At 40.8% G+C, this 27974-nt stretch overlaps 1 protein-coding gene across 11 annotated transcripts in view; it reads left to right on the top strand.

The window, feature by feature from the left end:
• The window catches only part of DACH1 (dachshund family transcription factor 1), a 342260-nt gene extending 317019 nt beyond the window's left edge, over positions 1–25241 (top strand). For 8 of the 11 annotated variants that reach the window (XM_083501192.1, XM_083501191.1, XM_083501199.1 and 5 more), the window contains 2 exons: positions 16750–16793; positions 22643–25241. In XM_083501192.1, coding sequence (XP_083357318.1) covers positions 16750–16793; positions 22643–22660 — 62 coding nt within the window. In that variant the 3' untranslated portion in view covers positions 22661–25241. The remainder of the gene's footprint in view (positions 1–16749; positions 16794–22642) is intronic. The other 3 variants (XM_083501200.1, XM_083501195.1, XM_083501193.1) reach the window with 1 other exon arrangement.
• The last annotated feature ends 2733 nt before the right edge of the window (positions 25242–27974 follow it).

Raw genomic sequence — 27974 nt, 5'->3', positions numbered from 1 at the left:
CAGAGTGGTGCAGTGGTATCTCTGACTAGTACTGAGCAGACAGCCTTGGATTTAAATCCTCATTGGGCCATGAAGCCAACTAGTTGGGCCATTCATTATCTCTAAGACTAATCCACCTCACATGGGGCCATTGTGAGGATAAGAGGGAGAACCATATGCACTTTGACAACCAGCACCAATGAATATGATACTCTCTGACCTTTGACATTAGAAGGATGCTGGGGAGATACCTGACCACATCAGATAGATTTGAAAATGACCTCCTGCCTTCTCTAGGTTATTATAATCTAGGAAGCTAGGTAGGAAAGAGCTTCCATCGTCTCTTTGTCATAAATATATTCAGCGTGGAATAATGGGACATATATGTTATTTCTCTTGGCTACACATAAATCAGAGTGCTGATAGGACAGCTGCCTATTTACCAAGAGTCATTAATCTTTTGGTTCTGAAATACTGAGTGTGTTAGAGAAGCTTGTCAAAACGAAGGAGGCTTTTCCTCACCAGTAGGTCTTAAAGATTAGGGGAGTTCACAGGGAAGAAAATGCTCCTTCAGACACTAAAGGCCTAGGTTTGAGTGATTTAAAGTTCGTGTTCAACCCCTTGAAGCAGTTGCGAACAGCTAGCCAGTGCAAATAAGCTGAGGCAAAGCGGGTTTGATACGATGCCTGGGTCCAGTTCCTGTCCTGTTGTGCTGTACTTGCTGATTCTAGAGATTGCCCCATAAAGAGCACAGAACAATAAATCAAAAGAGGATGTGTCGACGCTTTTGTCGCATTAGAATTAAGTTTGACTGTAGCTATCCTCCTGCAAATTTCATTTCAATGGGTACATATAGAGCATTACTTAATGTGCCACCCCTTATAAGCAGTTGATTGGCTACTGGTGAGATACAGGATACTCGACTAGATATTCTTTGGGTCTGACCCTGCAGGGATCATCTTATGTACTTAACAGGCCACTGCAGCATTTTGATTTCTGCGTTTTCTAATAGCCTGAAAGTTTAAATCCTATTGAGCATTAGTACTGAAGTTGAAGCAAGCAGTGACGTGTACAGTTCTAATTTCTACAACATCGTATAACAGGCAAAGGAAGCATCTCCTTCCATAATGGCTGATTAGATGACCTATAAAAAGGTCACTGCCCTTTGTTGGTAGATGGCACCATGTAAATTGCCAACCTCATGTCTGGGGACATACCCAGAAACTAGCATAATGACACCAACTATGGCACCAGGCCAGGAATAGGCTCTTTCCTCCAAGTCCTAGGAGCTGGGAAAATAAATATTATATACAGAGGAGAGCTTCTGTAACCCTGAAGTCAGGTGATACAACCAAGTAATGTTTCTGAAGCCTCTGTGCTTCAGAACCTTAATCTAGAAGTTGGGCATTTAGTCTATGCAGTGGAATACTCTTCCAGCAGAGATTCAGCAGGCACCCTCACTTTAAGAGCCAGTGTGGTGTAGTGGTTAAGAGCAGTAGTCTCGTAATCTGGGGAACCAGGTTCGCATCTCCGCTCCTCCACATGCAGCTGCTGGGTGACCTTGGGCCAGTCACACTTGTGTGAAGTCTCTCAGCCCCACTCACCTCACAGAGTGTTTGTTGTGGGGGAGGAAGGGAAAGGAGAATGTTAGCCGCTTTGAGACTCCTGAAGGGGAGTGAAAGGCGGGATATCAAATCCAAACTCTTCTTCTTCTTCTTTAAGGAGTCTCTTGAACACGTTGTTACACCAACAGGCCTATTCAGTTGTTTAATTTTTTCGTTAAAGATTGACCAATCATTTTTTTACTTCTCATTTTAATTTTTTTAGTGGTATCCTATGTTTTATTGTACCTGCATATATTATTGTACGCTGCCTTGATATTTTTTATGAGTGTGTGGTTTATAAATATTTCAGTGGAAAAAAAGATGGGGGACTACTAATTTCAGGAGACTTGGTGTTTCTGACATTCTTCTCCTCCAGTTGTTCTTCTTCTGCACTACACTGAGCCATGGTCTGGCTTAGCATGTTGTCCAGACTTGGGCTTGTGGCTTATCTTTCCTAGACCTAGACAAACCATGAGCTGTAAACCATAGGACAATATTATATTACAGCTCATGTTTTGGTCTGGGGAGAACTAAACCATGAGCACAGATTTGGACAACATGCTAAGCCAAACCATGGGTTAGCTCAGTGCAGAGCAGCAGCAGAATCACTGGAGAAGTATCAAGGCAGCTACAATATCCCCTCTGGGAGTCTGGGCATTACTTGTTCACCCTAAGTCAATATTACTTAGCATTACAGTGTTACCTCAGGTTAAGAACTTAATTCATTCTGGGTGTCCGTTCTTAACCTGAAACTGTTCTTAACCTGAAGCACCATTTTAGCTAATGGGGCCTCCCGCTGCCGCCACCGTGCGATTTCTGTTCTCATCCTGAAGCAAAGTTCTTAACCCGAGGTACTATTTCTGGGTTAGCAGAGTCTGTAACCTGAAGCGTATGTAACCTGAAGTGTCTGTCACCCGAGGTACCACTATATATGTCACTGAAAGCTAAGAATACTGAAGAATTTAAGTGGTGTAATTTAATTCATATTACATCAAATTTCAGTTATTTGGCCCACAAATTAACCCCTGACAGAGGTATTCTCTTTGTCCCAACCACATGAGAAGGAGTGGAAAGCAAATAGCTTGGCCAACTTTTGCCAACTTCAGTGAATCAAGGAGTTTAGGTGTACGTACTGTACTATTCCTGGTACAAGGTGGAGGAGAGGACTATGTTTTAGACAGGTTGGCTAGAAGCTGTTAACAGGCGGTAGAGGTTTATACCAAACTTTGCTAGGAGCTTCCACTAGCAGACATAAGAGTTGCTCATATAAATCTTCAGCCACTTGACTGAAAGAGTAAACGGAATTGTTTTCTAAACGGATTTGCAGTCCTTTTAATCTATTATTAAACAAGTCTAATGAGTATAATAGTCTGAGTAAATGAGCATTTGTTTGTGTGCAATTCTTCTGCAACATACTTGTCTTATAGTTGAAAGCTTCCCTCTCCTTCCTTTTAAAATAAATAAATTAATAAACCTGACAGTGATAATTATATTGTACAAAGAAACATACTCTAGTTTTGAAAAAGAAAAAGTTTGTACGGAACAAATATGCTTAGCAAACCTGACAACCGACAGCCTTTATAATCACACATAGGCTGCCTGATAGCTGCTCAGTTTGGATTGTCTTATTACATCTCTTATTTGGAGAAAACGCATAGTATTCACAACCTAAGTAAGGAGTCTCTCTATCTTCATGGCAGCAACCTTGTTATACAAGCAAAACTTAGCCATCTCACAGAGAAAGCTGGAGATCTTAGCATTCAAATGTTATTTCAAAATAAAGGCAAGTTACTATCAAACTGTGTGTTCCTGTGTACTTGGCTTGACCAGTGTAGCAGAGCTGCAGCAATAGCCTCCCGTCAGCATCACTTGTCAAGAGTGGGAGGACCAAGGTGGTGGCAAGGTCTGGGGTTCATGTGCCCACCAGTGCAGCAAATCTGGCCCTCCTACACCAGTATGCCAGTGCAGTTCCAACCTTGCCCTACACCTCCCAACTCCTGGTAAGCTGCAGTGATTCCACTGCCTGGAGGCTATTAGTGAAACTCTACCCTACCCTGATGCGCTTCATTTCCAAAAACTAGTACTTAGGGGTGTAACAGCACCCCTAGTGGCCATTCACTTTCAGGAGGACCTCTCCTATCACCAAATAGCAGCAGCCAGCCACCAGCATGAATGGATGGCTGCTTCAATCATTTGTGGAGCTGTAATTTTTTTAGCCCCACTGAATTCAGTGACTTATTTTCTGAGTTTGCATGGATAGGATTCCACTGCTAGTCCTTTGATATAACAAATAGTCATCTATCAGAGAGACCTGAAATGCAAATAATTTGAAGGATCAACCATCCCACTCTAAAGTGGCCATGCTCATACATTCTTAACAACTTTTGAAGCGCAATAATTCACATCAGATTCCATACCTCAAGTGCAAAGATGCAAAAAGAGAACAGGTGAGCTGAATTGTAAGTATCCCCCCCTTTAATCAAAACAACAACAGTCATTGATTAATTAATGTATAAAATATTTGTAGACCACCCCTCATAAAATAAAATCAGGGTAGTGTACAACAAAATTTATATATATATATATATATATATATATATATACACACACACACAGTGGTACCTCCGGTTGCGGACGGGATCCGTTCCGGAGCTCCGGTGGGATCCTGAGATTTCCACAACTGGAGGGACCGCTTTTGCGCATGTGTGTGCGGTGAAACACTTCTGGGTTTGCCACTTTCGCAACCCGAAGCTTACGCTACCCCAGGGTAACATAAGCCGAGGTGCTACTGTGTGTGTGTGTGTGTGTGTATACACACTTTTACTATGATGCTATGTTAATATGATACATTCTTTTAATATGATGCAGGCCATCATTCTTTGCATACCATTTTTAAATGAAAAGTCAGAACAAGCTAATGCTAATATGAGGTGTGGGTTTTTTTACAAAAAAAAATGAGGTGGCAATTATATAATGAACTATGAGTTTATCAAAGAGAAGGCAAGAGAGTACATTGAACAAAATGTTACTCTGAACTCAGATTTTTAATGATTTGACTCCCTGCTTTGATGGATATTAGGACTCTGGGAAAAGAGGATTTATAAGGCCATAAAATGTAGATGAGATAAACAGTAACACTCATTCTTAGTTTCCTTTGCTTCTCACCAAGAAAGGGGGGCCCCTTTGGGGGAAATCACAGTGTGCCTTAGCCCTAGACCTCCGCTCTTTGTTTCATATTTGAAGGCTTCGGTTTCTCCTTATAGTCTCTGTGGGCCTTGACATCCTTTCACCAGCCCATCATAAGACTTCTTTAGCTGCAACAGAACCAACTACTGCAGGGGTCCTAGAATAGTAGAGTTGGAAGGGACCCCAAGACTCATTTAGTCCAACCCCCTGCAATGCAGGAATCACCAACTCGCACAAAATGATGCTGTTGTTGTCTGATAACAGTACCAGGGAAAATAGACAAAATGGCCAAGCCATACTCCCCATACAGATGCTGACCACATATTCATTCTCTCTCTCTCTCTCTCTCTCTCTCTCTCTCTCTCTCTCTCACACACACACACACACACACACACTCACCCACATACCCCTCTTCCCCCCCTCTCTCTCTGCCCAAGAGAAAGCAACCCTCCCTCCAAAAAAGGTCCCTTGAAAGGTCAAAAGAATTGACTGCTACCTGCTTCATGGGACTGGTAGGCAACAAAGCTGAGTAAATGGGGCTGTCCCCATTGCTCTGTCCTAGCTGCCTGCAGCTCTGAGTGAGGAATTGTAGCTCTTTTCTAGAAAACATTATTTGTATTAATTCTAGCAGCTGCCTTATGCTTACCTGTTTTGTTTTGGGGCTATGTTGAACGCTTTTAAAAGGTTCAGAATGGAGACAGAAACTAATAGCACAGTCTATGGCCTTGAAACATTCTCTGGTTTGTCTGTCTCTTTTATAATTGATACCCAAATAGTCAGTAGGAAAGCATGCACTAATTATGTACTCTCACACTGCATTTTTTCCCTCAACCAAGAATAAACAGTGGAATTCTACCGCAGTGCACAGAAACTAAACAATAATAAATTTGCTTCCTGTCGCTTGGCACTGAACTCCGGTATTTTGGCAGCTTTTCAGCCCAAGCTAATCAATTAAAGACAACTTTGATTAAGTTAAACAAAAGGTGGTATTGATTGCCGGCAGTAACCTATAAACAGGCTATTGTTTCATAGTGTTCATAGGTCATTGTTAGCTACACCTTTAAACTAGACAGTCATTCTATTTATCACCTAAGAAAGCAAAGTTAAAGCATGCTAACTTAGTCATTTCACTTTCTTTCAAAATAATTTCTAAAGTTGCAGACATAAATGTTTCACAGTTAGCCCAACCTGCATCTTGTTTTATAACTTGGGCTTTCCTAGAGATGCATGAAATTAAATAACTTTTCTTCTTGTGAAATAAATGATTAATCTACTGAAAGCTTTTTTCAAACATGGTATTCTTAAACAATTTTCAAATAACCAACGTGTAAAATGAATACAAAAGCATGGTCAAAATCAAGTGGAATGTTCAGAAGCAAGGAGAATGTTGGTCACACCATGCATTTCATAAGGAAAACTATTGGTCCTGTACTTGCTCACCTAGGACACAGCCCAGGATTGGACTCTTAAGAGACTTATTTCTGAGTAGATATGCATATGTTAGCACTGCTGATCACTGCATTAGGAGTTGTTATATAATTTGTGACAAATATTATTTGTACATCCATATCATTCATTCACCAATTTCAAAAGGAGGATAGATTTGCAGGCTGTTTTCTCTATTGTGTTCATTAAACATTAGTATCTCTGAGGGTACTCAGCCTTCTGATGTCAATACATTTTGATCCTTCCATTCAAACACATAGAATTCAATTTCTTTGGATACAGGTTGAAACAGTACTCCCTCCTATGTTCAGGATTGCAGCCATTCTTTCCAAACAGGGCATTTCACTTTCCCCATAACTTTTATTTCATTTTTCTTTTCTAATCATCGCTCTACATCCAAAGTGTATTGACCATGTTTGCTCCTCACTGGGCTGTTTTTTTTAGCCTCTTTTTTGTATTTCTGCAAATCTTGATGTTCTGCTAAGGATATTGACAGTTATACCTTCCTCTTGTTTCTCAATGGCTCTGTTTTGGCTACAATCCTGGTAGCACTCACCACCTGAGCTTACTAGTAGAAGGTTGTGAGGAAATGAATTTTGCAGTACAATATAGATTAAAAAAAAAATAACTTGTGAGAATAATACAGAAAGGATTTTCCACTTCTAGAATGCAAAAAGGTCTAAAGGTTCCTATTTTTATAGTGAACAATGTTAGAAAACACTTCAAGTTTTCAACAGAAAAGCTAGTTGTTGAGGTCCCAAGCATGACAATTTTGGACAAAAAGAACTGTTTCTCCCATTAAAAATCCAGTGACAACTTTATATAGTTTGGCTGATCTGAACTTGAATAATCCTCAGCCTCTCTTACCTTCCACTGTCACCTTGGTAGATGGTGATGCAGAAATACTACATCCATGATCTCAGCACCCTTGATCCCATGAGTAGAAGTGATGGATATGTTGTGACATTGCCATCCACTGCTCACATTGTGTCAGCATTAAGCTTCAGGTTTCTTCAATGCCTTCTGAACTTTGCAGTGCAGTCATGTTGGTAGGTGAATCATGTGGGGAGGATTTCGAGAGGAAAGGCTGAAAAAGAGATATTACAAGCAATAATAATAATAATAATAATTTATTATTTATACCCCGCCCATCTGGCTGGGCCTCCCCAGCCACTCTGGGCGGCTTCCATAGAAACCAAAAATACACTAAAATATCACACGTTAAAAACTTCCCTGAACAGGGCTTAAGATGTCTTCTGAATGACAGGTAGTTGTTTATCGCTTTGACATCTGCTAGAAGGGCGTTCCACAGGGCGGGCGCCACTACCGAGAAGGCCCTCTGCCTGGTTCCCTGTAGCTTTGCTTCTTGCAATGAGGGAACCGCCAGAAGGCCCTCGGCGCTGGACCTCAGCGTCCGGGCAGAACGATGGGGGTGGAGACGCTCCTTCAGGTCTACTGGACCAAGGCCGTTTAGGGCTTTAAAGGTCAGCACCAACACTTTGAACTGTGCTCGGAAACGTACTGGGAGCCAATGTAGGTCTTTCAAGACCGGTGTTATATGGTCTCGGCGGCTGCCCCCCGTCACCGATACATGAAAACTGCCTTGGACCGGGCTGATCTAAGCTTTCATGGCAACCAAGAGAGGAGATACCAGTACAGCATGGATAGGGAGCCTATGGCCATTCAGATGTTGCTGGATGGAGCTTTCCACCAACCCTGGTGGCCATTGATCCAGATAGCTGGAGCTGATGAGAGTTGGGAATTGCAACAACTTACAGAGGGCCAAAGGCTCTCCACCGTGCAGTACAGTAGCGGTTTCCTGTTCTAAGGCTGCTCAGCTTTGCGTGGCTTGTAAGTAAGGAAATTCATGACCCGATTACTTCAAAGAAGGTTGGAAAAAATACTTCAGTGAACAAAAGGATTTCTTAACCTCTGTAGGTGACTGGTGAATCATTAGCTGAGGAACTCATCAAAATACTGACTCATAAATCTGTCAAGCTCTGGCTTAAAGCTAATTGCATTTCTTTTCTTTCTGTTGCTTACTGGGGTGCTTTTAAAAGTTCCCTGATTATTATAAACTTATCATCTGCATTTATTTAAGTCCAGTTTATATCTCCCCCAATCAATTATTTCATATGCATTAATTGGCTATTATAGATAAAGGTATTCTTTATGGGGACGCACGTGGCGCTGTGGGTTAAACCACAGAGCCTAGGACTTGCTGATCAGAAGGTCGGCGGTTCGAATCCCTGCGACGGGGTGAGACCCCGTTGCTCTGCCTCTGCTCCTGCCAACCTAGCAGTTCGAAAGCACGTCAAAGTGCAAGTAGATAAATAGGTCCCGCTCCGGCGGGAAGGTAAATGGCGTTTCCGTGCGCTGCTCTGGTTCGCCAGAAGCGGCTTAGTCATGCTGGCCACATGACCCGGAAGCTGTACGCCGGCTTCCTTGGCCAATAAAGTGAGATGAGCGCCGCAACCCCAGAGTCGGTCACGACTGGACCTAATGGTCAGGGGTCCCTTTACCTTTATTCTTTATGGGGGGGGGGTATTTTCTTAGATTTCAAGTTCACTGTTTATTTGTTATAGCATTTGGAGTAGCTTCTCATGGATACTGTTGGTACACCAGCCATATACCTGTGTTGTGTGGCTACTTCACTCAGACATAACCATGGGTATGTTTTTAGTTTTACACCACTTTATATAAAACATCCAACTGTAAAACAGATCAACATACCCATGACTAAACAAATAACGCTTCGGTCTCCCTTCCCTGGGGGGGTTGTCTGTATGAATCTGTATTTTATTCTGAATCCATGTTGGACCGCAATAAAGATTATTATTATAACAACAACAACAACCGTAAAACAACAGAACAACAGAAATCATAAGAACCTCAATAAGTAATATCGGTAATTGCATTAAAACATTAAGCAGAGGCTATAATAGCTGGTCGTAGGTGCAAGAATCAAGAAACACCTGGATAAACAGGTAAGTTAACAGGCACTCATCATATTTTTGGGCCCACATAGACTACTATGGTAAAGGCCATTTCTCCAGTGTTTTGGGGATGGATTTCAGAAGGTGTGGTACCACCAGAAGAGCCAATGCTGACCTCAGTGTGCAGGCAAATCTGTATGAGAGAATACTGTCTCCCAGGTAGCTTGGCCCCAAGTGGTTTAGGGCTTCATGAACAATAGCACCTTAAGCAAGTATCTGAAACTGTCTAAACCAGAGGGCTTGAATATGGAGACAGATAATTGCAATGCTAAGTGCCATAGGAACTGCAGCAGAAAATGCTGATCATAGGAACTGTCACTAACAGGGTCACTATTTTCTAACATCGCCTTTTATTGCTTTATTTGTAACCCAAGTAAGCTCGCTTTTTCACTATTTGCTCCATGAGAGAATCCTTACCTGCTCCTATGGGCAACAAGCATTAATATGTAAAGCAGTAGAAAATTTACTTTCCTGAGTACCTGCCTGTTTAAAGACTCAGTAAGGAGAAAACTTTTATGCTATCAAATATAAAAGAGGGCATTAGGGAAACTTTTGATAGGATAATGCTACTTCTACCACAGCTTAAATGACAGTATAAGCACATTATGCATTATCGCCTACCGTATCCCATAAAATTTGATTTAAATAAACAATGCAGAAACCACAGTTGGGATTTACCAGTATGTTTTTATTTGTGTGGGGTGAGGTATGTTGCCTGAGAGGAGGGAAAGAGGGAGGGGACAATTTACACTTTAAAACAGAAAGATGAAATCCTGTACACATTTACCTTTGAGTAAATCTCATGGAACACAATAGGATTTACTTCTCTGCAAACATACATTTTCAATCATAAATCCTTTTGGAAAATGGAATCGAAGAATCAGATCTACTGTATGCTTTTAGAAAATTTCCAAAAGGGAAAAAATTACTACGGGGATTTTTAAAGGTTTTAGAAATGCAGTTTCTTGCATTATTCTGACTCCTGTGGCTAGGGAGAGAATGCAGATTTACCACAATAATGTTGGTTTTTTTATTTCTACTGTTCAAACCATATTAATGAGAACATCATTTTGGAGAACTAATTATTTCTATTTGTCTTGTGTCACACTTTCTAATTCCCCTATATTAGCACAGCCAAAGCAAATTAATTGCTTTTTCAGCAGTTGAACCTTGTCCAAGAATGAGCTCACATTCTCTTTCAGTTTCCCAGTTCCTTGAAGTGCATTGTGTCAAAATTTTCTCTTGATACTGAACATAACCCAAAGAGTATCTGTTCAGATTCTGGTTGCTGCTCACTTGATGAAATTTATAAGTTTAAGTGACCCACCAGGAAAGATAAAGTTCTTAGCTGCAAGATTATACATCAGAACAGTTAAAGTGAAATTAAAATTAAATGAATGAATCTCACTGAAGCAAAAAAAAGCAGTAATTAATGGTTCCCTTAATTGTCTTCATAAAATATTTGCATGGGTCTAATTTGCATAATTTGCATGTATTAATTAATCTTTCAAAGGAATTTTGTGCTGAGAGAAGCCAAAAATTCTCTTTGTTTTATTTAACATCTAATGAAATATTTATCTTCTTTAATGAACTTCTCATCTTCATTAAAATAAAAGTTGCGCAAGTTTGTATGTTTTAAATGTTTTTATAATTGAAGTGTTCGGAAAAATCTCTTTAGGCTCACAACATCTGAAAACACACACACGTTATTATATATTCTGAGTCACTTGGGCCGCAGGAACATTTTAAAAAATAAAGATGCAATCCTGCTTCTATTCAAATCAATGACAATGCTGCAAACTAAAAATATTGTGCTAAATGTTTTCCAAAAATTTTCTTGCTCTATCAAATGTTACAAGTTCATTTTTCTGAACTGTGGTCCCTCATTAGGAATTAACTGAAATCAATACAATTATTTTTGTGAATATAGTGGTTTAGTAGCAAGACCTTTCTTTTTATCTCCTGTAAAACGTAACCAGAAGGGGAAAACAGAACTAACAGAATTGAAATACCAACAAGAGAAGAAAGGCAGCTACATGTATTCTAATAGAATAAACAGCTTTAAACATCATGATTGCAAGGAGAGGTCATAATCAAGTGGAGTAAAAGCATTCATTTAAAGTAATGGTAGCACCGTCTTGTATGGAGGAGAATTCAAAAGATGAGCCCATGCTGAATATTAAAGCTGTAGTGTTAAAATCAGAATAGGAGAGCATTAGGAGATGAAATGTGATGAAGTGCTTTGCAGAAAGCAATTTCTATAAAAGTTATGGATCTAAAAGGACAGTGATTAGTCTTTCAGAGGCAAAGGTTAAGGCTATTACTTGAGAAGGGGGCCACCTATATCCCAAGGTAATGTATCAAGTAGTTAATATTGTAGCGGATAGTAATGGAGGAAAGCAAAGAGATGGTTACAATGCAAAATTGCTGCTATACAAAATTTAACATAGTGCATAATAAGATTTATGAACTGGAGATTCATTTTTCAAGGATAAGTACAACACTGTAAGAATAATAAACCCATACTTGAACTATGCAAACAGTTGTGGGTTTGGAGGACAATGAAAACAAGTTGCTTCAATAGAGGTGCTCAACAAGATTTGTGCCCCATATGGAAATGCCTCCCACACGTTGATTGGTTAAAATTCTTGCTCGGAGAGTTCGAAAACTCAGAAATTAGTAGAGCGGCATGTTAAAAACAGATGGCAGACACGTCTTGTTGTTGAACAAATGTGGCACAGAAGCAGGGATCTCTGTAAGAACACCTTTGAGAGAGTGGCACTTGTAAATAGAAAGAGATTTTAAATTGTCCCTAGGACCAAATAATTCACTTTAGAAAGAGCTTATCCTTTACCTATTATGCATGCTCTTGTCTCTATACGAGGCAGAGAATTATATAGACTATCTACACAGAAATTTTCTAATACAAGTAAGTGGAGTCGTTAAATGAAGATAGCGACAGCACAGCACAAATAGGTATTGTAAAAGAACGGAACTACCACAAACTAAAAAGCATCTCTGTTATTTATCTATCGCATTTTCTCCTCTAACCCTTGCACCCACTAATCTCAATATTTGCCCCAGGGCCAGGCCCACTGCACACATTAAAAATGCAGGTGTACAGATAAAAGTGTAACATGTCAATCAAGCAAACATAAGAAGCAAGGAAAATACATTTCAGTTGAGATTATTATTAGTGCAGATGAAGGTTAAGGGTGGGCCCCAGCTCCTCAGAGGCCGGAGACTAATATTCAGTGGACATCTTTTCAGTGTTTTGCAAGAGTTAAAGGGAGCAGGAACCTGATGTAAAGCAAACTGGTGTCAGTTAAACTAGCATAAACTTATACCAGATCCAAATCCCATTTAGCAGCAGAACAGCTGCAGCAGCTGCTTAAACCCAAACCTAAGCCTAAGCAACTCCCCACCCCAGAAGCTCAACAACAATGGGTAATCCCCCCCAAAAAGCTCAACAACTCTGGGCCACCTCCCAGTGGCGTAGCGTGGGGGTGCAGGGGGGGCTGGCCGCACCGGGCGCAACATCTGGGGGTTAGGGTTAGGGGGCGCAAATCCACGGGTTAGGGGGCGCAAATCCATGGGTTGGGGGCGCAAATTACTTGCCTTGCCCCGGGTGCTGACAACCCACGCTACGCCACTGCCACCTCCCCCCCATTTTCTTAAATTTGAGTCCCACCAAATAGGGGGCATCTTATACAGCGGTACCTCGGGTTACAGACACTTCAGGTTACAGACTCCGCTAAGCCAGAAATAGTACCTCGTGTTAAGAACTTTACCTCATGATAAGAACAGAAATTGTGCAGCAGCGGCGCAGTGGCAGCAGGAGGCCCCATTAGCTAAAGTGGTGCTTCAGGTTAAGAACAGTTTCAGGTTAAGAACGGATCTCCAGAATGAATTAAGTTTGTAACCCGAGGTACCACTGTACATGGGGGGTGTCTTATACATGGAAAAGTACGGCAATCCTGGTTTAGCAAAGCTGAGCCGCAAGCCAGTTGGCTGAGCTGAAGCTCTGCTGCATCTTAAGCTGCTCATCCCAGCAGGTCTTGACATCAGATTGCCTGCCACCTAAGTCTGAATTGTTAAACCTGTGATCCTATCAATGCACTTACTTGGGAATAGATACCATTGCACTCAGTGGGACTTACCATATTTTTCTGTGTACAACACGCCCCCGTGTATAAGATGCCCCCTATTTTGGGGGGCTCAAAATTAAGAAAATGGGGGGAGATTGCCCCTGTGTATACGACTACCCCCCCTTTAAACATTACTTTTTAGTTAAAAAACCAACAACCTAGTCTTATACACGGAAAAGCACGGTACTTCTGAGGAAATGCATAGATCGCACTGTATTTCAATGGCAAGAACTCCTTGAAAACTACCTTAAAATGGGTCTTAAAACAGAAATACCCTAGAGGACAATCCTATGCTCTGTATGCTTCACACTTATTAGATGTATACCATTATTATTGCAGTTAAAAAGGTAAAGGTACCCCTGCCCGTACGGGCCAGTCGTGTCCGACTCTAGGGTTGTGCGCCCATCTCACTTAAGAGGCCGGGGGCCAGCGCTGTCCAGAGACACTTCCGGGTCACGTGGCCAGCGTGATGAAGCTGCTCTGGCGAACCGGCACCAGCGCAGCACACGGAAACGCCGTGTACCTTCCCGCTATAAAGCGGTCCCTATTTATCTACTTGCACTTAGGGGTGCTTTTGAACTGCTAGGTTGGCAGGAGCTGGGACCGAACGACGGGAGCTCACCCCGCCGCGGGGATTCGAACTGCCGACCATACGATTGGCAAGTCCTAGGCACTGAGGTTTTAACCACAGCACCACCTGCGTCCCCTATTATTGCAGTTACACTCCCTAAAAATGGACACTTGCCATAGAAGCAATATCTTGTCAAGACTGCATTCTTGAATTTTTGTTGTTGTTTATAGTAATCCTAAAATTCTTTAAATCACTCCTCATAGAATTTCTGTTTGCTTACATCATCATAGAAGTGATTCTGTTTATACTGATGTGTCAGATGTGCTAGGCGCTCAGTGCTAGCATACAATACCAGGCTTAGTTTAGTTTTTAAAGCATTTTCTGCCTGTCGTTTAATCATTGGCATTTCACCTTCAGATTCTAACTGTTGGCTAGCCTGATCATATTATGGCCCAGCTAAGCTGCAACTAAAGGAAAGAACACATTAAAAGCTACACTGAAGACAATTTATTGCCTAATGCATTTAAAGTAGTTTCAAAGAGAAACCAAAACTGTTTCCCACAGCATCATTATTTTGACTAAATCAGAGCTGCCCACAGGAAGAATTGAAATATTCTAAACATGTTAGGCAATAAATTGTCTTATGTGCACCACTGAGGTCTCCCCTCCCCCTTTTGCTTTCTTTTTTCTTTTTAATGTTTGCATTTATAAACAAATTGGGCCATTGTCAATGCATCTTTTTTGCATCAATGTAAGCTAGTCCTGGGTTCAGCTATCAGTGCAGTACTAGCCCAGTTATAGTTAAATGATATTGAAGGAGCAAACATTTGGCCACAGGGATGAGCGAGTTTGTATCCAGCAGATCAACAGATCAGCCTGGAGGTTTTTGCTAAAGCTGGGCTATGTCAGTTTAACTCCCCCATACATGCCCCAGCTGGAAATGTGTTGGTTTATCTCCCCCATCCCATTTCAGAAAGGACTGAGCTGGCTAAGCCAAGCCCAGCAGATTTTAAGTCCTGAAAAGAAGCATTCGGGGGGGGGGGAGAGGCAGGGGGGCACTCAGGACTAGAGGAGAGGAGTCTTAGGCTTGATTTTCTTATGCCCATTTCCAAATTCCTACACTATCCTGAAGTTGGTTACAGCTATATATTCTCTTTAGAGAAAAAATTGGTGACATGAGGCCTCCCAACCCTAGGGTTCTTCAAATGAAAAGAAAGGGATGTTCCTCACAGTGAGAGAAGTCATACCTTTGTTGGCTTAGCAAGTGAAACACAATCTCTTTCGTGTGTGTGTGTGTGTGTGTGTGTGTGTGTAATAGCAGTTGATGGAAAATGATGGAACTTTTTCCAGAATCTTTGCCTATGTACTGTACAGTCCTCCCAGATCTAGGCCTCGTTGTTATCAGTCTGAAGGCAGAGGGAAGGAGGAATGTATCATCACTACATCAACAGTGGGGGGGGGGTCATTCCCTCTTCCACTACCCTTACCATTTGAAGTGAATGCATTATTTTTCTAAACTATTTGCTTATGCGCATATGTATATAAATGCATAAAGCAAATGGTTTGGAAAATACGTAAATGGAAAGCTCCCTTGCAGTTGAAAGCAGGGAGGACAAGACTCTCAAGAGTGTGTGCCATTAGGCAGACACTTTCCAATCTCAGTTCCCTTCAGGTCCTTCAGACTACAAGAGAGGAAAGCCTTCGCTGTTCAAAGTACTGACAGGGAAATTGGCAATGTAACGCAGATATACAACATATGCATTTGCATGTGTTTTGGAGGCGCATCTGTTTTACCTCATTGCAAACTGGATGAGAAGGGAGAGAGAGAGAGAGATGTGCAATTGTAGCTAATAAATGGCAAGCCCAGTCATGACATAAGTTAATTCCATTCATGTTACAAGCTCTAGTGACGGACAATAAAAGCATTGCAGATAGTAACCATGGTCGCAAGCCATCACTTTATTGTGGGAATAATGCTTCACGTTACTGTATCCCATTGTAAAATCTAATCGGAGATGCACTGTGTTGCTATTAGCTATGTATCCTTATGATCTGCTCTGCATCAGTTTCCATAGCTTTTTTAAAAGGTGCAATGGAATCGTCTTAAAGTTTCTATGTCAAGTTTGACAGATTGACGTTTCTGCATGTATTTCTTGCTCTCTGGCATCAAACGAGGCAGAAAAAGTCTTAAGAAAGATATTCTCTCCACTATATACAGCTACAAATACTTACTCCCTGAGATCTACATAGGAGTTTGTATTTCCTTTAGGTCTCTAATTTCAGAGGGCTGGATCCAGCTAATGGGTCCTGCTAGCAGAAGTCCACACAAGAACTTCCACTGGAGCAACTGAGGTTATCTCCCTCTCTGCTCCCACTTGGGAAAAGTTATCACATTCACCTAAGAAACAACTTTGTTCTCACTATTTCTTTGCATAAAGCCGTAATTGTCACCTTTCTGCTGACAACAAATTCATTTCTTGCCATCAGAATATCCTTTGAGCCAACATTCATTCAGCAATACCAGAATAGTCTATTGCCACTTCTGCTCAACAAATGCAGTTTGCACGTTGGGAACTATATGTATTTTAACTGGGAACATGACTACCACCAATTCTAAATGAACCCACTTCTTGCGGAATTTCTGTACAATTGGTCCACTTCTGGTTGCAAAGCAAATTGAGCCCAGTAAGAGATAAAAGGATCACAAGCCGATTATAATTAGCAATGACTTCCTAGTCTAGTATGTCTGACTCCGACATTTGTTTATTTTTTCCCTTGTTTTCCTCTTTTCCCACCCCTCCTGCTTCTTCTCCTAATAGAAGTGACCGGAATGCAGTGCTTTAGAAATTCAGGTTCAGTGATTGTAAGTAACTAGTTCTTTTGTTTCTCATTTTCCGGGAAGTGCTGTTGTTCTGTTGAAACAGATAAAAACAAGTGATAGCCGAGTTAACCAGGCAGCAGAAAAATTATCTTATTTTTATATTGTCACATCTTCAAAACTGGTAGCCATGGTCCAAGAACCTGTTTTAAAATATGAAGAACGTATTTGTGACCCAGCCTGACACTGGGAAGAGTTATCACCAGGCGTACCCAGCACAGTATATCTTCAGCAAGATTCCAGCATATTCTGTTTTACAAAATATTAAGCCCGTTGGATTCATTTAGCACCTCTATCTGATTATTTATTTTTGCAGCTTAATTACATGAGGTCTGTTGTTCACATACAGATTTGTGGCCAGAGATCTACAGTGTGCTTATTTTGTCTGGTCTCCCAATCCTTACCTAGCCCCTCACTAGGTAGGGAATAAACTAGTTTCAGTCCCTGGTATTTCTAGCTAATAATTTTGTAGGGTTGGAAAAATACCTTCTCTGACTCCCAGGAAGTGACCAACACCTGGAGGAGACAGCACTAGATGAAACAATAATCTGACTCAGTATGAAGCAACCTTATATGTACCAGCTAGGAGTTCAAACTTTGCCATAACAAAGGATTGGCATGTGCAGGATTGTCAAGCAAAAATTGTTGAAGACAATGTTTAGAAATTCCAAAGTTATAATCTCTTCCATTTCAAAATTTCTGAATATGTATCAACTTCACTTTAAACACGTCCCCAAAGGATTCGTTGTGTAACAGCATTTACATCTTAAACAAGATATATGAGGGCAAGTTTTTTTTTGTGTGTGTTTTTAAAACACCCTAATAAGCTACTTCCTAGTAAGTGTTTTGGAGAAGGGTTACAGTTTGTCTAAGATCCCTTCCATCTGTTGCAAGACGCTTGCTTTTATTTGGATTTTCCAGTTCTGCTTTATCAAACATTGCATGAATCATCCCCCATTTGTTTGTCCTTGTCTCCTTTTTATTGTTCTTGTTCCTTTCCCTTCAATTATTAAAACACCATGTTGAATGGAAGGTTAGGATTACACTGCGATTCACACTTGCCCTATCTTATTAAAACAAATAAACCCAGCAGTTATATAATTTAAAACTGCTTGAGCTGTGGATCAGAGATGCTTTTATCAACATTGGGATGAAGGGGTTGTGTGCGTTTGGGCACAGCTGTTCTTTGAAAAATGGCAAACCTCATTAGATTACAGGTGCCTACAAAAAAAGAACACTTCTGAGGAAACAAAATAGCTGCCGTTTTTCAATAAGAGTTTCTTCCTAACAGGAAATGCACTCGATTGCATCCTTTAACGTACGTGAGCAGGTTTGTTTTTATTCAGAGAAAAAACATTCCATTTTATTTGATGTATATTTCATCAGCCCAGTGAAGCTAAGGAGACCTATCTGCATGGAAACATACAGGCTTCCCTTGATGCAAGGCGCTTTGCAAGGATGCTTTGCAGAGTTACACATGTAAAGAGTTGCTGTACATTCATCCACTAACTGCAGGCACATCAGCGTATCAGGATGAGGATGAGGAGCAAGGTTCTGAAGTTTGGTCCCTCCTCCTCCACATCAATTTTCTATGCTAAAAAGCTGACAAAGGCCGTTCTTTTGATATATCCAGTGGAAGTCCTAGCTGCGATAGACTAGCAACTGAACAAAACCAGGGCTGGCTACCTGGTGCATGGATTGTCAAGCTTTAGGGCTAAGACCCAAGGCTTTTTTATTTGCCCTAAGCAAACTGATTTTAGCAACTATTTATTTATTTTATGCTGCTCTGTGGTTCTTGGCTTGGATTATTTGTTTTATTCTTACATTTCTATTTGTACACCACTTTGGAAAGTCACATTTAAAAGAGGCATAACATTACTTTTTAAAATGGAATAGCAAAGCAAATAGAACTATGGGGCCATTTCATTGACCCTGAAATATGCAAGCTCCCCCGTAACATGTTCCTATCCACCCAAATCAGTCCCTCGCACACGACACTTGCACTGTTTACCTGGCAATGGTGAAATGCCGCTGGTGGATTGCTACTGTCGTCAAACAGAAAGGGAAAGTTATGCTCCCAGCAGCAACGCAAATGGATGAAGATGGGAAGCTGAGAAAAGCAAAGGAGTTGAGCTCTTAATCATTAATGTGGCTGATTTGTGGCAGATGGGACATATTTTATAGCACACGATTCAAATAAATTAATCAGGACATATTTATATTATGAAGGAGTCTTAACGTAGGCTGTAATCAAAACCTTCACATAAAGCTTTACTATTGTTATTATTGATTTCTTAAGTTTACAAAAATACGTGCACTGTCTCTTTTTTCATTTCTACCTACAGCTTTTAAAAAGTGAGTTCAGACATGCTGCCATTGCAAATGCTTTTAATGTTATGATTCACAGATAAACGGGTTGACAGTGATATTTACCCGCAGTGTCAGGCCTGAGCAACTTGTGACCAGATGCAACTAGCCAGCCAAACAGGCATCGTGGTCTGCCAGCTGCTTGACAGTTCACCCATTTATATGTAGTCCCAGGCAAATAACCCAAACAGCAAGTTTCTCAGTCCTCTCTAGTGGCTGACTTCGCATTGCTGGTGAACTATCTTGAACCGTCACAGGTTGAGCAGGCCTGATCTATGCTCATTAGATTACGTAGCAAGCATATGCTTTTTTTTGGAAGGGAAGGGAAACCAGTCCTACATAAATATTGGCAAACGTCATCTTTCAGAATGTGCCCCGCTGTTTCCCCCTCTTTGACATTCATGGTGGAAAAGGCCTTGCGTAGCAGGCTTTGAAAAATATACTCACTCTTCCTGCAGATTTAGAAGCTTCTGTCCTGACAAAAGATACAAATAGTTCCTTGAGACCCAATACAGATAAATAAAACATAATAGACTGAATGTAGACTACCTTTAACCCGTAGGTACAGGAATTCCAGCCAGTGCCTGTAATCATTAGCTTTTACCTATTCTAGATAACCAAAATTCTGATAAATACTATACAGTCTCCAGCAGTTGTTTCTGGGCAGCAGTAAATAACGGCTTTGTTCTATTCTATTCACGCAGGAGAATTATATCTTGCTAAAGCAAAAGCTGGTCCAGAAAGCCTTTATTTTCAGCTTCGCATTTTAAACAAACAACGTAACCCCTCCAATTTTAATACTTCCCAGACTAGCTTTGATAGGTTTATGGATTTCCCCCCACTCAGATCCTTGCAAATATTTTTGCCCCTTTATTTTCCCTTTATTTGTGGAAGTGTAGTGTTTATCTAAAAGCTTTGCAGCTTCAGTTTTCAGTTTTGGATGCCTTCTCAGAATGAACAAATGAAGGCATTAGGGCTTGTCAAAATGTGAGCCGAAGAAGCAGCCAGGATGGTAGACCCCTCTGCTGGAGAGAGGAGTTGAGGGTGGCAGTTGAGTTCAGATGGTTGAGGTGGCAGTAATACATGAAGGAGCAAAATGGATGGAGGGCCTGTTTCTATGAAAGCGGGTGATGGAAAGGAGTGAGAAGGACAGACAAGAAATCCAATCTGTGACAATGTCAATAGGAAGCACTGCTAAGACAAGCCAGCTGCAGTAAGGAAAAGGATGCATTGAAAATATAGGCGAGGAGGCGTTGTAACTTCTGTTTGCTTGGATCCTCCCTCCCACAAGCTGAATGAAATGAAATCTGTTTTTTAAAAAATACTTCAAAAGCCTTACATCTTGGAACGCTTTTTAAAATTAAAGCAGCAGCAGTATCTGGCAGAGGAAAATTGCAGAACTTTTTGACTAAAACCTCTCCCTATTCTGAGATTATGAATTTTCGGTCTAATGGTTTTGTTAATGTGAAACGGATCCATCAGCAGTCACAGATGCGGATTGGTGCAACCTCAGTCTCCTGAATGTATCACTATAAGCACTTTCTGATCCAATATAAGTCAGTATTACACCAATCAGCTGTTTAGCAGGGAAGGGGAAAGAGGACTCAACCCATCTTTACACAGCTCTTTCTCTACAATTTATTGGTGGGATTACGGCTTTGATTACTGGGATTCTTACCACAACATTAATTTGCGTATGCCATTTCTCATCCAGTTAGGGATGTATATGCATAACGGAATAGGTAAAAACGGATGATCTTTTATTTTTTTTAATGATTCTTCCCCGTTCCATCAGATATGTTTTCTGCATATCCCTGGGATGATCATTTATTGCATGGCGCCTACATGGGTGATGTTGTATCTTCCTTTTTTTGTACGTGCTTTTTAACAAGCACAGTTCTGTAATTGATATTTATGAATAGGCAGGGCCCTTCTTTTGACATACAGACAGAGAAAACTATGAAATCAGCTATGTACCATATAAAATTTGCTAAAATTAATAAAAAAGTTATTCTATAGATTGAGAAACCTGTACCCTCCTAGGTAGATTTGATGCTACAGTGGTAAGTTAAGGTGTAGAAATATGCATCACTGGCTAGGAAATATATCAAATACCCACAAGAAACATGTTTTAAATCTATCATTTAAGCCTGTTTTGGGGTGGCTTAAATCACATTGATTTAAATCAGTCCATCCTGGTTTGGAAGCAGAGTGTAAGTCCTCCAAAGGGGGGGGGACTTTCTTGGTTTGCTGTTACATTTATAGTCTGGTTTGTACACCAAAATAGACAATGTTGAAAAAGTGGCATATACGCAATGGAAACAGACTGGGTGCAAATCCAAGTCACCTAAATCCAATTCCATATCCTTATCTACCAGGAAATGGTTACTTTCTCTAGAGAAGACACATTGAATTAGGGAGAGATACCAGCTCCTCTGCTTTTTGTCTTTTTCTGGCATAAAATTTCAACCCACAATGCAATTCTTTGTGCTTCTGAATCAGGTTAACTTTCCCCTAGGAGGGGGGAAAACGGGGGGGGGGGGGGCTGGGTTAAAACTATTACAATGTCAGTGCTGATTTCATGCACGGTCGTCCTCTCATGTTCCATACTTCATAAATATCCCTTTTGTATTTGAAAGCCAAAGGTGGAGAAGAATATATACATATATTAATGACAACATAGAGAGCAAAAATTCTAGAATCATGGAATCTATTAAATATTTTGTTCTTTGCTGATGTTCTGTATTCACATCTACAAGTGGACATGGGCATTTTGTTGTATGTACATTGAACAATACACCTAAAATCTAAATTATGGCCATAAGCTAGCATCTCCATGGACAGGGAGCGGCAGGTACAAGAAAAGCATCTTTCAACTCGGCAGTAGCACCCTGACAGTCTGCTTCTTCCTTGGTTGTATCCAGTGATTCCACTCCTCTGAGTGGGCTACTAGCCTGATTATTAGGAATAACGCTCTGGCTGGTTCACTGTATTCACCACGGGGAAGAGTGTACTATTAGGTACCATCCCTGATTAGTAAGACTGGGTGGGACAGACCAGACTAGCTCATTTTCCCTTTCCCTCACTTGTCACCCAGTCCTCATTGTCTTTTGTCCTTTAGAACTTCTCCTGCATCGTGATCTGTATTTTTTGGTAAGAGCATGTAGGACCTATGAATAGTATTGCTCCTGCCATAGCAAAGTAATTTCCTTTAGCACAATTAAATGTTAAACAAAATCCACAGGATTTCTCCCAGTGTTATAATAGTTATATGAACGCAGCCTCTTTTACAACTTCAGTCACTTAGAAAGCGTTGTAGCAGTCAGACTGGAGAAGTTTTGAGGAGATACCGCCAGACTTGAAGTTGCTTAGCAGGAAATGTTATCAGCATTACAAGGTGGAATATGCTTTCAGAGAGCAATGTTCAAAGCACTTTCAAACTTTTTTTTGTATTATTTATATTTTAGATGGAAGACTTTATTTGAAAACTACTGTCATGTACTGAACATATCCAGCTGAAGACCTGTGTGCTACAGTTTAAAGAACTCTGCAGCGAGACATTTGCCAGTTTGCAAGTTCTGCAAAAACAAAGGTGCTGCTTTTCAGGCAACTTGGCCACTTCATGTATCCGTGTGCAGAGGTTTTATAACTTTTCGAAAGGGCATCTTCCGTGGGTTTCCTGGGACTTCTCCCCGTGTTGCAGAGAATGTTTCTACGACTTATGTAGCACACTTCTTCAACAGCCAGCTAACAATAAATTTGCCTATGGACACTTCCTTGTACAGAACGGCCAGAGTAGGACCTCAACTCTCCTCCGATTCTTTGAGCACATCAAACAAAACTTCCACAGTGCCCACTTTTAAAAGACTATTATGTAAACCAGCAAGACAGTATAGAAGCGAATCTTTCCAAAAGAGGCATAAGAAAATTCCGAAAAACATAAACTAGGAACAGACAAACAAAAGAGTTACACCAACACCACCCCCTTCGATTCTAGGACAGAGTATTGTTTCATTGAAAGACCTATTTCCCCAATATCCTTTTCAAAAGACCAACACATTACAAGAAGTCAAAACAATTTTATCTTGGGTGGAAAAAAGAAGTACAGAATGTAAACAAAGTAATTTTTACTGTTTGCAATAGTCTCTCTAAGTAAAGATTAAAGATCTGTTATAATTTCTGATTCTAACCTGGCAGTAGTTTGGGAGGGGGAGAGACAAGATGTTGCTTCTTATTGAAACTGTTGGTCAAATGTACAGTTATATAATCACAAACCACACACAGAAGGTATTATGTATGCCGTAGAATACTAGATTTTAGGAAAACAACAATTTTAGATAATATGTTTTTGTCACCCTGTTGGTCCAAACGACACCTTTCTGATTTTAACGCATGCAGGCATGTAAATATTTGTCCTGAAGTCACAGTATTAACGAACGGGATCTGGGGATGACAGCCACTTTTATTTGTATATTGGTCAGTGCTGTGAGGCAGCACTTTTAAGAGTAAATTGTGGCTCAAGAGCAAGTCAACCCGCCAGAAATATTTTTGTATGTTAATGTCATATTACGTCAAATTTGCTGGGGAGGGGGAAACCTCAGAGGCTAAACAGACACTTGATGTTATCAGTCCAATACCACGTAGAGCTAAGTGATAAAGTTGAAGTCTTTTGTCCTTCCTGCCTGCCTTGTCTTAAGCAAGGCTGGCTGCGTGTTATTTTTACTGTCTTTATAAATGCTATGATATCTGTTCTCCACCTTTGTGCTCATAACTGGAAGCAAGCTGTGACACAGTGCTTATTACATCCTAAATTATCTTCTTTACTCCAAGTTACCCCTTTAAAGACTGCTTTGTTGACTAACGGCCACCCTTCGCGCTCACATTCTTCCTCTTCAATGTTTATACGCATACCTTTTATATAAAAACGTAATCGGAACCACTGATGTGTAAAATGTCTCACCTGAAGTAATGCTGACTGTCAAAACAACACCGCTGTCCAAATTTAAATAATTCTGGTTTTGGTGGTTTTTAAATTCTTATTTTTGCCCTGGTAATAGTGTTTCGGAATGGGTTTTTGTGAACTGTTTTTGGTCTCTCGTGATTTTACATCGAGAAATAAAACCATTTCACCCCATGGAATTAAAAGAGGCATTAGGGACCATTTTGTCATTCAAACATTGTTGCAGGATACTTCACAATAGACATGTTAATATTAATTAAAAGACTACAGTGGTTCTCCCCCCCCCCCCCCGGAAGTGCAGTCTTTAAAGGGTTAACAGCTGTCATTAGATGGACTTTGTGGCAAACTGTTAAATTATTTATATGAGAGAAAAGAGGGGTGTTTTTCGTTAATTACAAAAAAATCTACAAATGAAATTTGTAGCATCTCTTATCATTGCTCCTGCTCCTTGCAGAGAGTCACCTGTAAGTAGGCTTAATCGTTCATAAAGTGTATACTTTCCTGACTCTTTGGGTATGCCTCATCGTTTGGTTTGGTACCTACATAAAGGAAATGCTAAGAATAATGAGGAAAAGAAGTATATCTTACTAAAAACAAGTGTAAATATTACAGTTCGTTAAATGCTACCGTATGATGAATTCGGGTTCCTTTTGCCCCTCTTTAGTTACACACAAAGGTTTTTCCTTTTGCCTAGATTATGAAGAAATGTTGTGTTCATGTTATTGTTTAAATGCTTTTTTGTAATCTTAAGAGATATTAATGTCTAGTTGTTCTATATTATAACCACCTTTGCGCTCTATGCAAGCCCTTGGAACAGAACATTCTCATCTTCATGTAGGACCTATGAAAATTGTCTATTTTTATCTATATATTTAAAGTTTTCTAAAAATGAGAAAAAAAACTATTATGAATTTTGTTGTACAAAATCTGTACAAAAATCTGTTTTTACATCATAATGCAAGAATTGGAAAATTTTTCTATGGTAGCCTAGTTATTTGAGCCTGGTTTCAATGTGAGAACCACGTTTACTGGTATTGTATTTAATTTTTCTCTTTTTTCCCCCTCCTCCTTTTCAACAATCTGCTAATAAAACTGTCTGAAATCTGCCTGTGACTTTATTTACAGTTCATCTTTATTAAATTTTGTGAAATGTGTAACATCAGACAAATATTTACTTTCTAATGGGAGGCATCTTAAAACAACATAAGTCAGCTCTTTGCAATGTGAGAACAATGCTGAATGATTTTATTTAACATGCAACCGCTTCTACCTCTAATATGAATTACTGTGGTGAAGAGGAAAAAAACACATCATAAAAGCACACTCTGTGGTTATTGTTTAACAAGCAGATTTTCCATATTTTGTTTCTTGCCAGCTAAGCAAACTGCCCCCATCTGCATGATTTATTTATGTACATTTCTCAGTTTATGAAGCTGTTATTTGTACCTTTTCCCCCTTTATATTGTGATATTCCCAGGATTCTTATTTTACAAAGCTTTGTGCTGAATAATGTAAAGTGCACACATTGATGGAACAAAACATGTTATTTCCATAACTACAAGAGTGTGGAAGATTTTTTTTTTTGCTCTAACCCACTTTCTTGTTCCTCTCTCTCTGTCAAATACTCATCAAGTTCTGCAAGATACTTAGAAACTTTTAAAATCTTAATGCACTTCCTCACTTAAACTGAAAACATTTTAAACATTTAAAAAGACCTTAAGATAAGATCCACACTGCAGTCTCAACATATATGTTAAGTGAATAAGATGGGTCTTGCTTTTGTGTTGCTGTTTTCAGAGAGCGATATAGTCAAAATATGATTAAGTTTATATTCAAACATTTCTGTAAGAGTGTTAACACTCCTCCTGCTCATTTAGATATTTTGTCCATTTGGATAGAAAGTTCCCTGATGTAGCAGTGTAATGCCATGTGAATACTTGCCTTTTATCACTCATAACAGAAAGGATTGGTTGCAAATCATATGCATGAAGAGTGGTAGGCTTGTCACAGCTGTGTTTCTTTTCATATGGGAAGGAACATTTAACATGTGAAGCTGTTGTACTTTCACAATGGCAGGGCTTGCTTGAAATTTGAAAACAAACAAGATTAGTCCAGCTAGATGAGATTGTTTCATTAGCCTGACGTTCCAGGTCCCGACTGGCAAAATTTCGCCTCATAACTTTGCTTTATATTCACTAACAATCATTTCTATTGTCTCAGGAAAGCATCCCTTCCCAGCTTCAGGAAAACATCGAGATGAGTTAGCAATTGCAAGCAGCATACATAAGTAACCCTTTTCTCGCGTTGTTCCTCTCAACCATACCAGAAAGATGACAAGGAAAATGTCACCAATCCCTACCCTCATCTCATACCTATTTGTATGTCCAGCAACCACATAATTTCACTCTAATGTCATATTTAACAGGGTTGGAAATTGAAAGATGGTAGAGCCAAGCAGCGGCGTAGCGTGGGTTATCAGCACCCGGGGCAAGGCAATTAATTTGCGCCCCCTAACCCGGGGCAAGGCAAGTACAGTAATTTACTCTCCCAAGCAGCAGCAGCGAGGCTTCTCTTTCCCCCGCGCTCTCCTGGAGCTGCCTCTTTTCTTTCCTTTTTTCCCTTTCTCCAAGGCTTTTCGCTTTCTCTCCTTAATTGATTCCTCCTCCACACCGCAGCGTTTCCTGGCTGCTTCCCCCCCACTTCCCCTCTCTCTCCTCCTCGCTCTGCTTGCCTTGCCCTGCCCTGCCTGAGGGCGCCCTGAGGAGACTCTGCTCTCCTTTTTGACCAGGCGAGGTGGAAAAGTCTCTTCCCGCCTCCTCGCCCTGCTCGGCCCGGCTCACTACCCAGGCGGCCAGTGGAGAGAGAGCCGCAATTACCATAAAGCTCCTCTCCCTCCGCTTCGCCAAGCTGTCAAAGCCCGGCAGCAGCGGCAACGGCAGCAGCAGGCGCAGCCAGACACCCGCCAGCCAGCCAGCCCGCCCGCCCGGCTTTCTCTCCTTTTTTTGCCCGCGGCAGAAGGCTTCGCTCTCCCCCTTCCGCGACCTCCTCGCCAAGCCGAGTGAGCACGGGCTCCCTAACCCGTGGATTTTAGTAGGGGCAGAGAGCTGCTAGTGCGAGCGCCCCCCCCCGCCCATGTTGCGCCCGGTGCGGCCGGCCCCCCTGGCACCCCCCACGCTACGCCACTGGAGCCAAGTAGCTATAGAACATATATATATATATATATATATATATATATATATATATATATATGCAGGTTTTGGTGTCTTCGGGTGTCTTCCCGTGTAAGAGTTGGGGTGTCTAGGCGACGTTTCGACGAGGTCTCACTCGTCATCTTCAGGCTGGTGCTTTCGGCTTCTTGTTACTGGAACAGAGCGGGATCTCAGTGTTTGAGTTCCTATAAATACTGTAGAGGGGTGTGGTGTATTGCCTCAAAAGTTCTGGGCAGAGGGGAAGTTCCCAGGCTAGTGTTCTTTTCTTCTTTTGTTCCTTAATTACTTGAGGGATATCTTGAGTGATTTCTTGAGTGATATTCTGAGTACCACTTAGGTGGGTCATTAGGTGTGGATTAGTTGCTAAAGCCTTCGTGTCTTGACCTCTTGAATTTGTGAAGAGTTTTTCTGGGAAGATGGCTGTACTGCACTTAGTTGAGCTTTGGCTTGGCTTCGTGTATAGGGGCGAGCTGTGGTTTTGTGCCCTGTGCCAGCCAGATCTGTGTAGGGATTGCAGTACAGCCATCTTCCCAGAAAAACTCTTCACAAATTCAAGAGGTCAAGACACGAAGGCTTTAGCAACTAATCCACACCTAATGACCCACCTAAGTGGTACTCAGAATATCACTC

This window comes from Podarcis liolepis, assembly GCF_965112155.1.
Source record: "Podarcis liolepis genome assembly, chromosome: 4".
In the NCBI taxonomy this organism is placed as follows: domain Eukaryota; kingdom Metazoa; phylum Chordata; class Lepidosauria; order Squamata; family Lacertidae; genus Podarcis; species Podarcis liolepis.
Note: the sequence above shows the minus strand (reverse complement) of the source record. Positions and strands in the feature narration are given on the sequence as shown.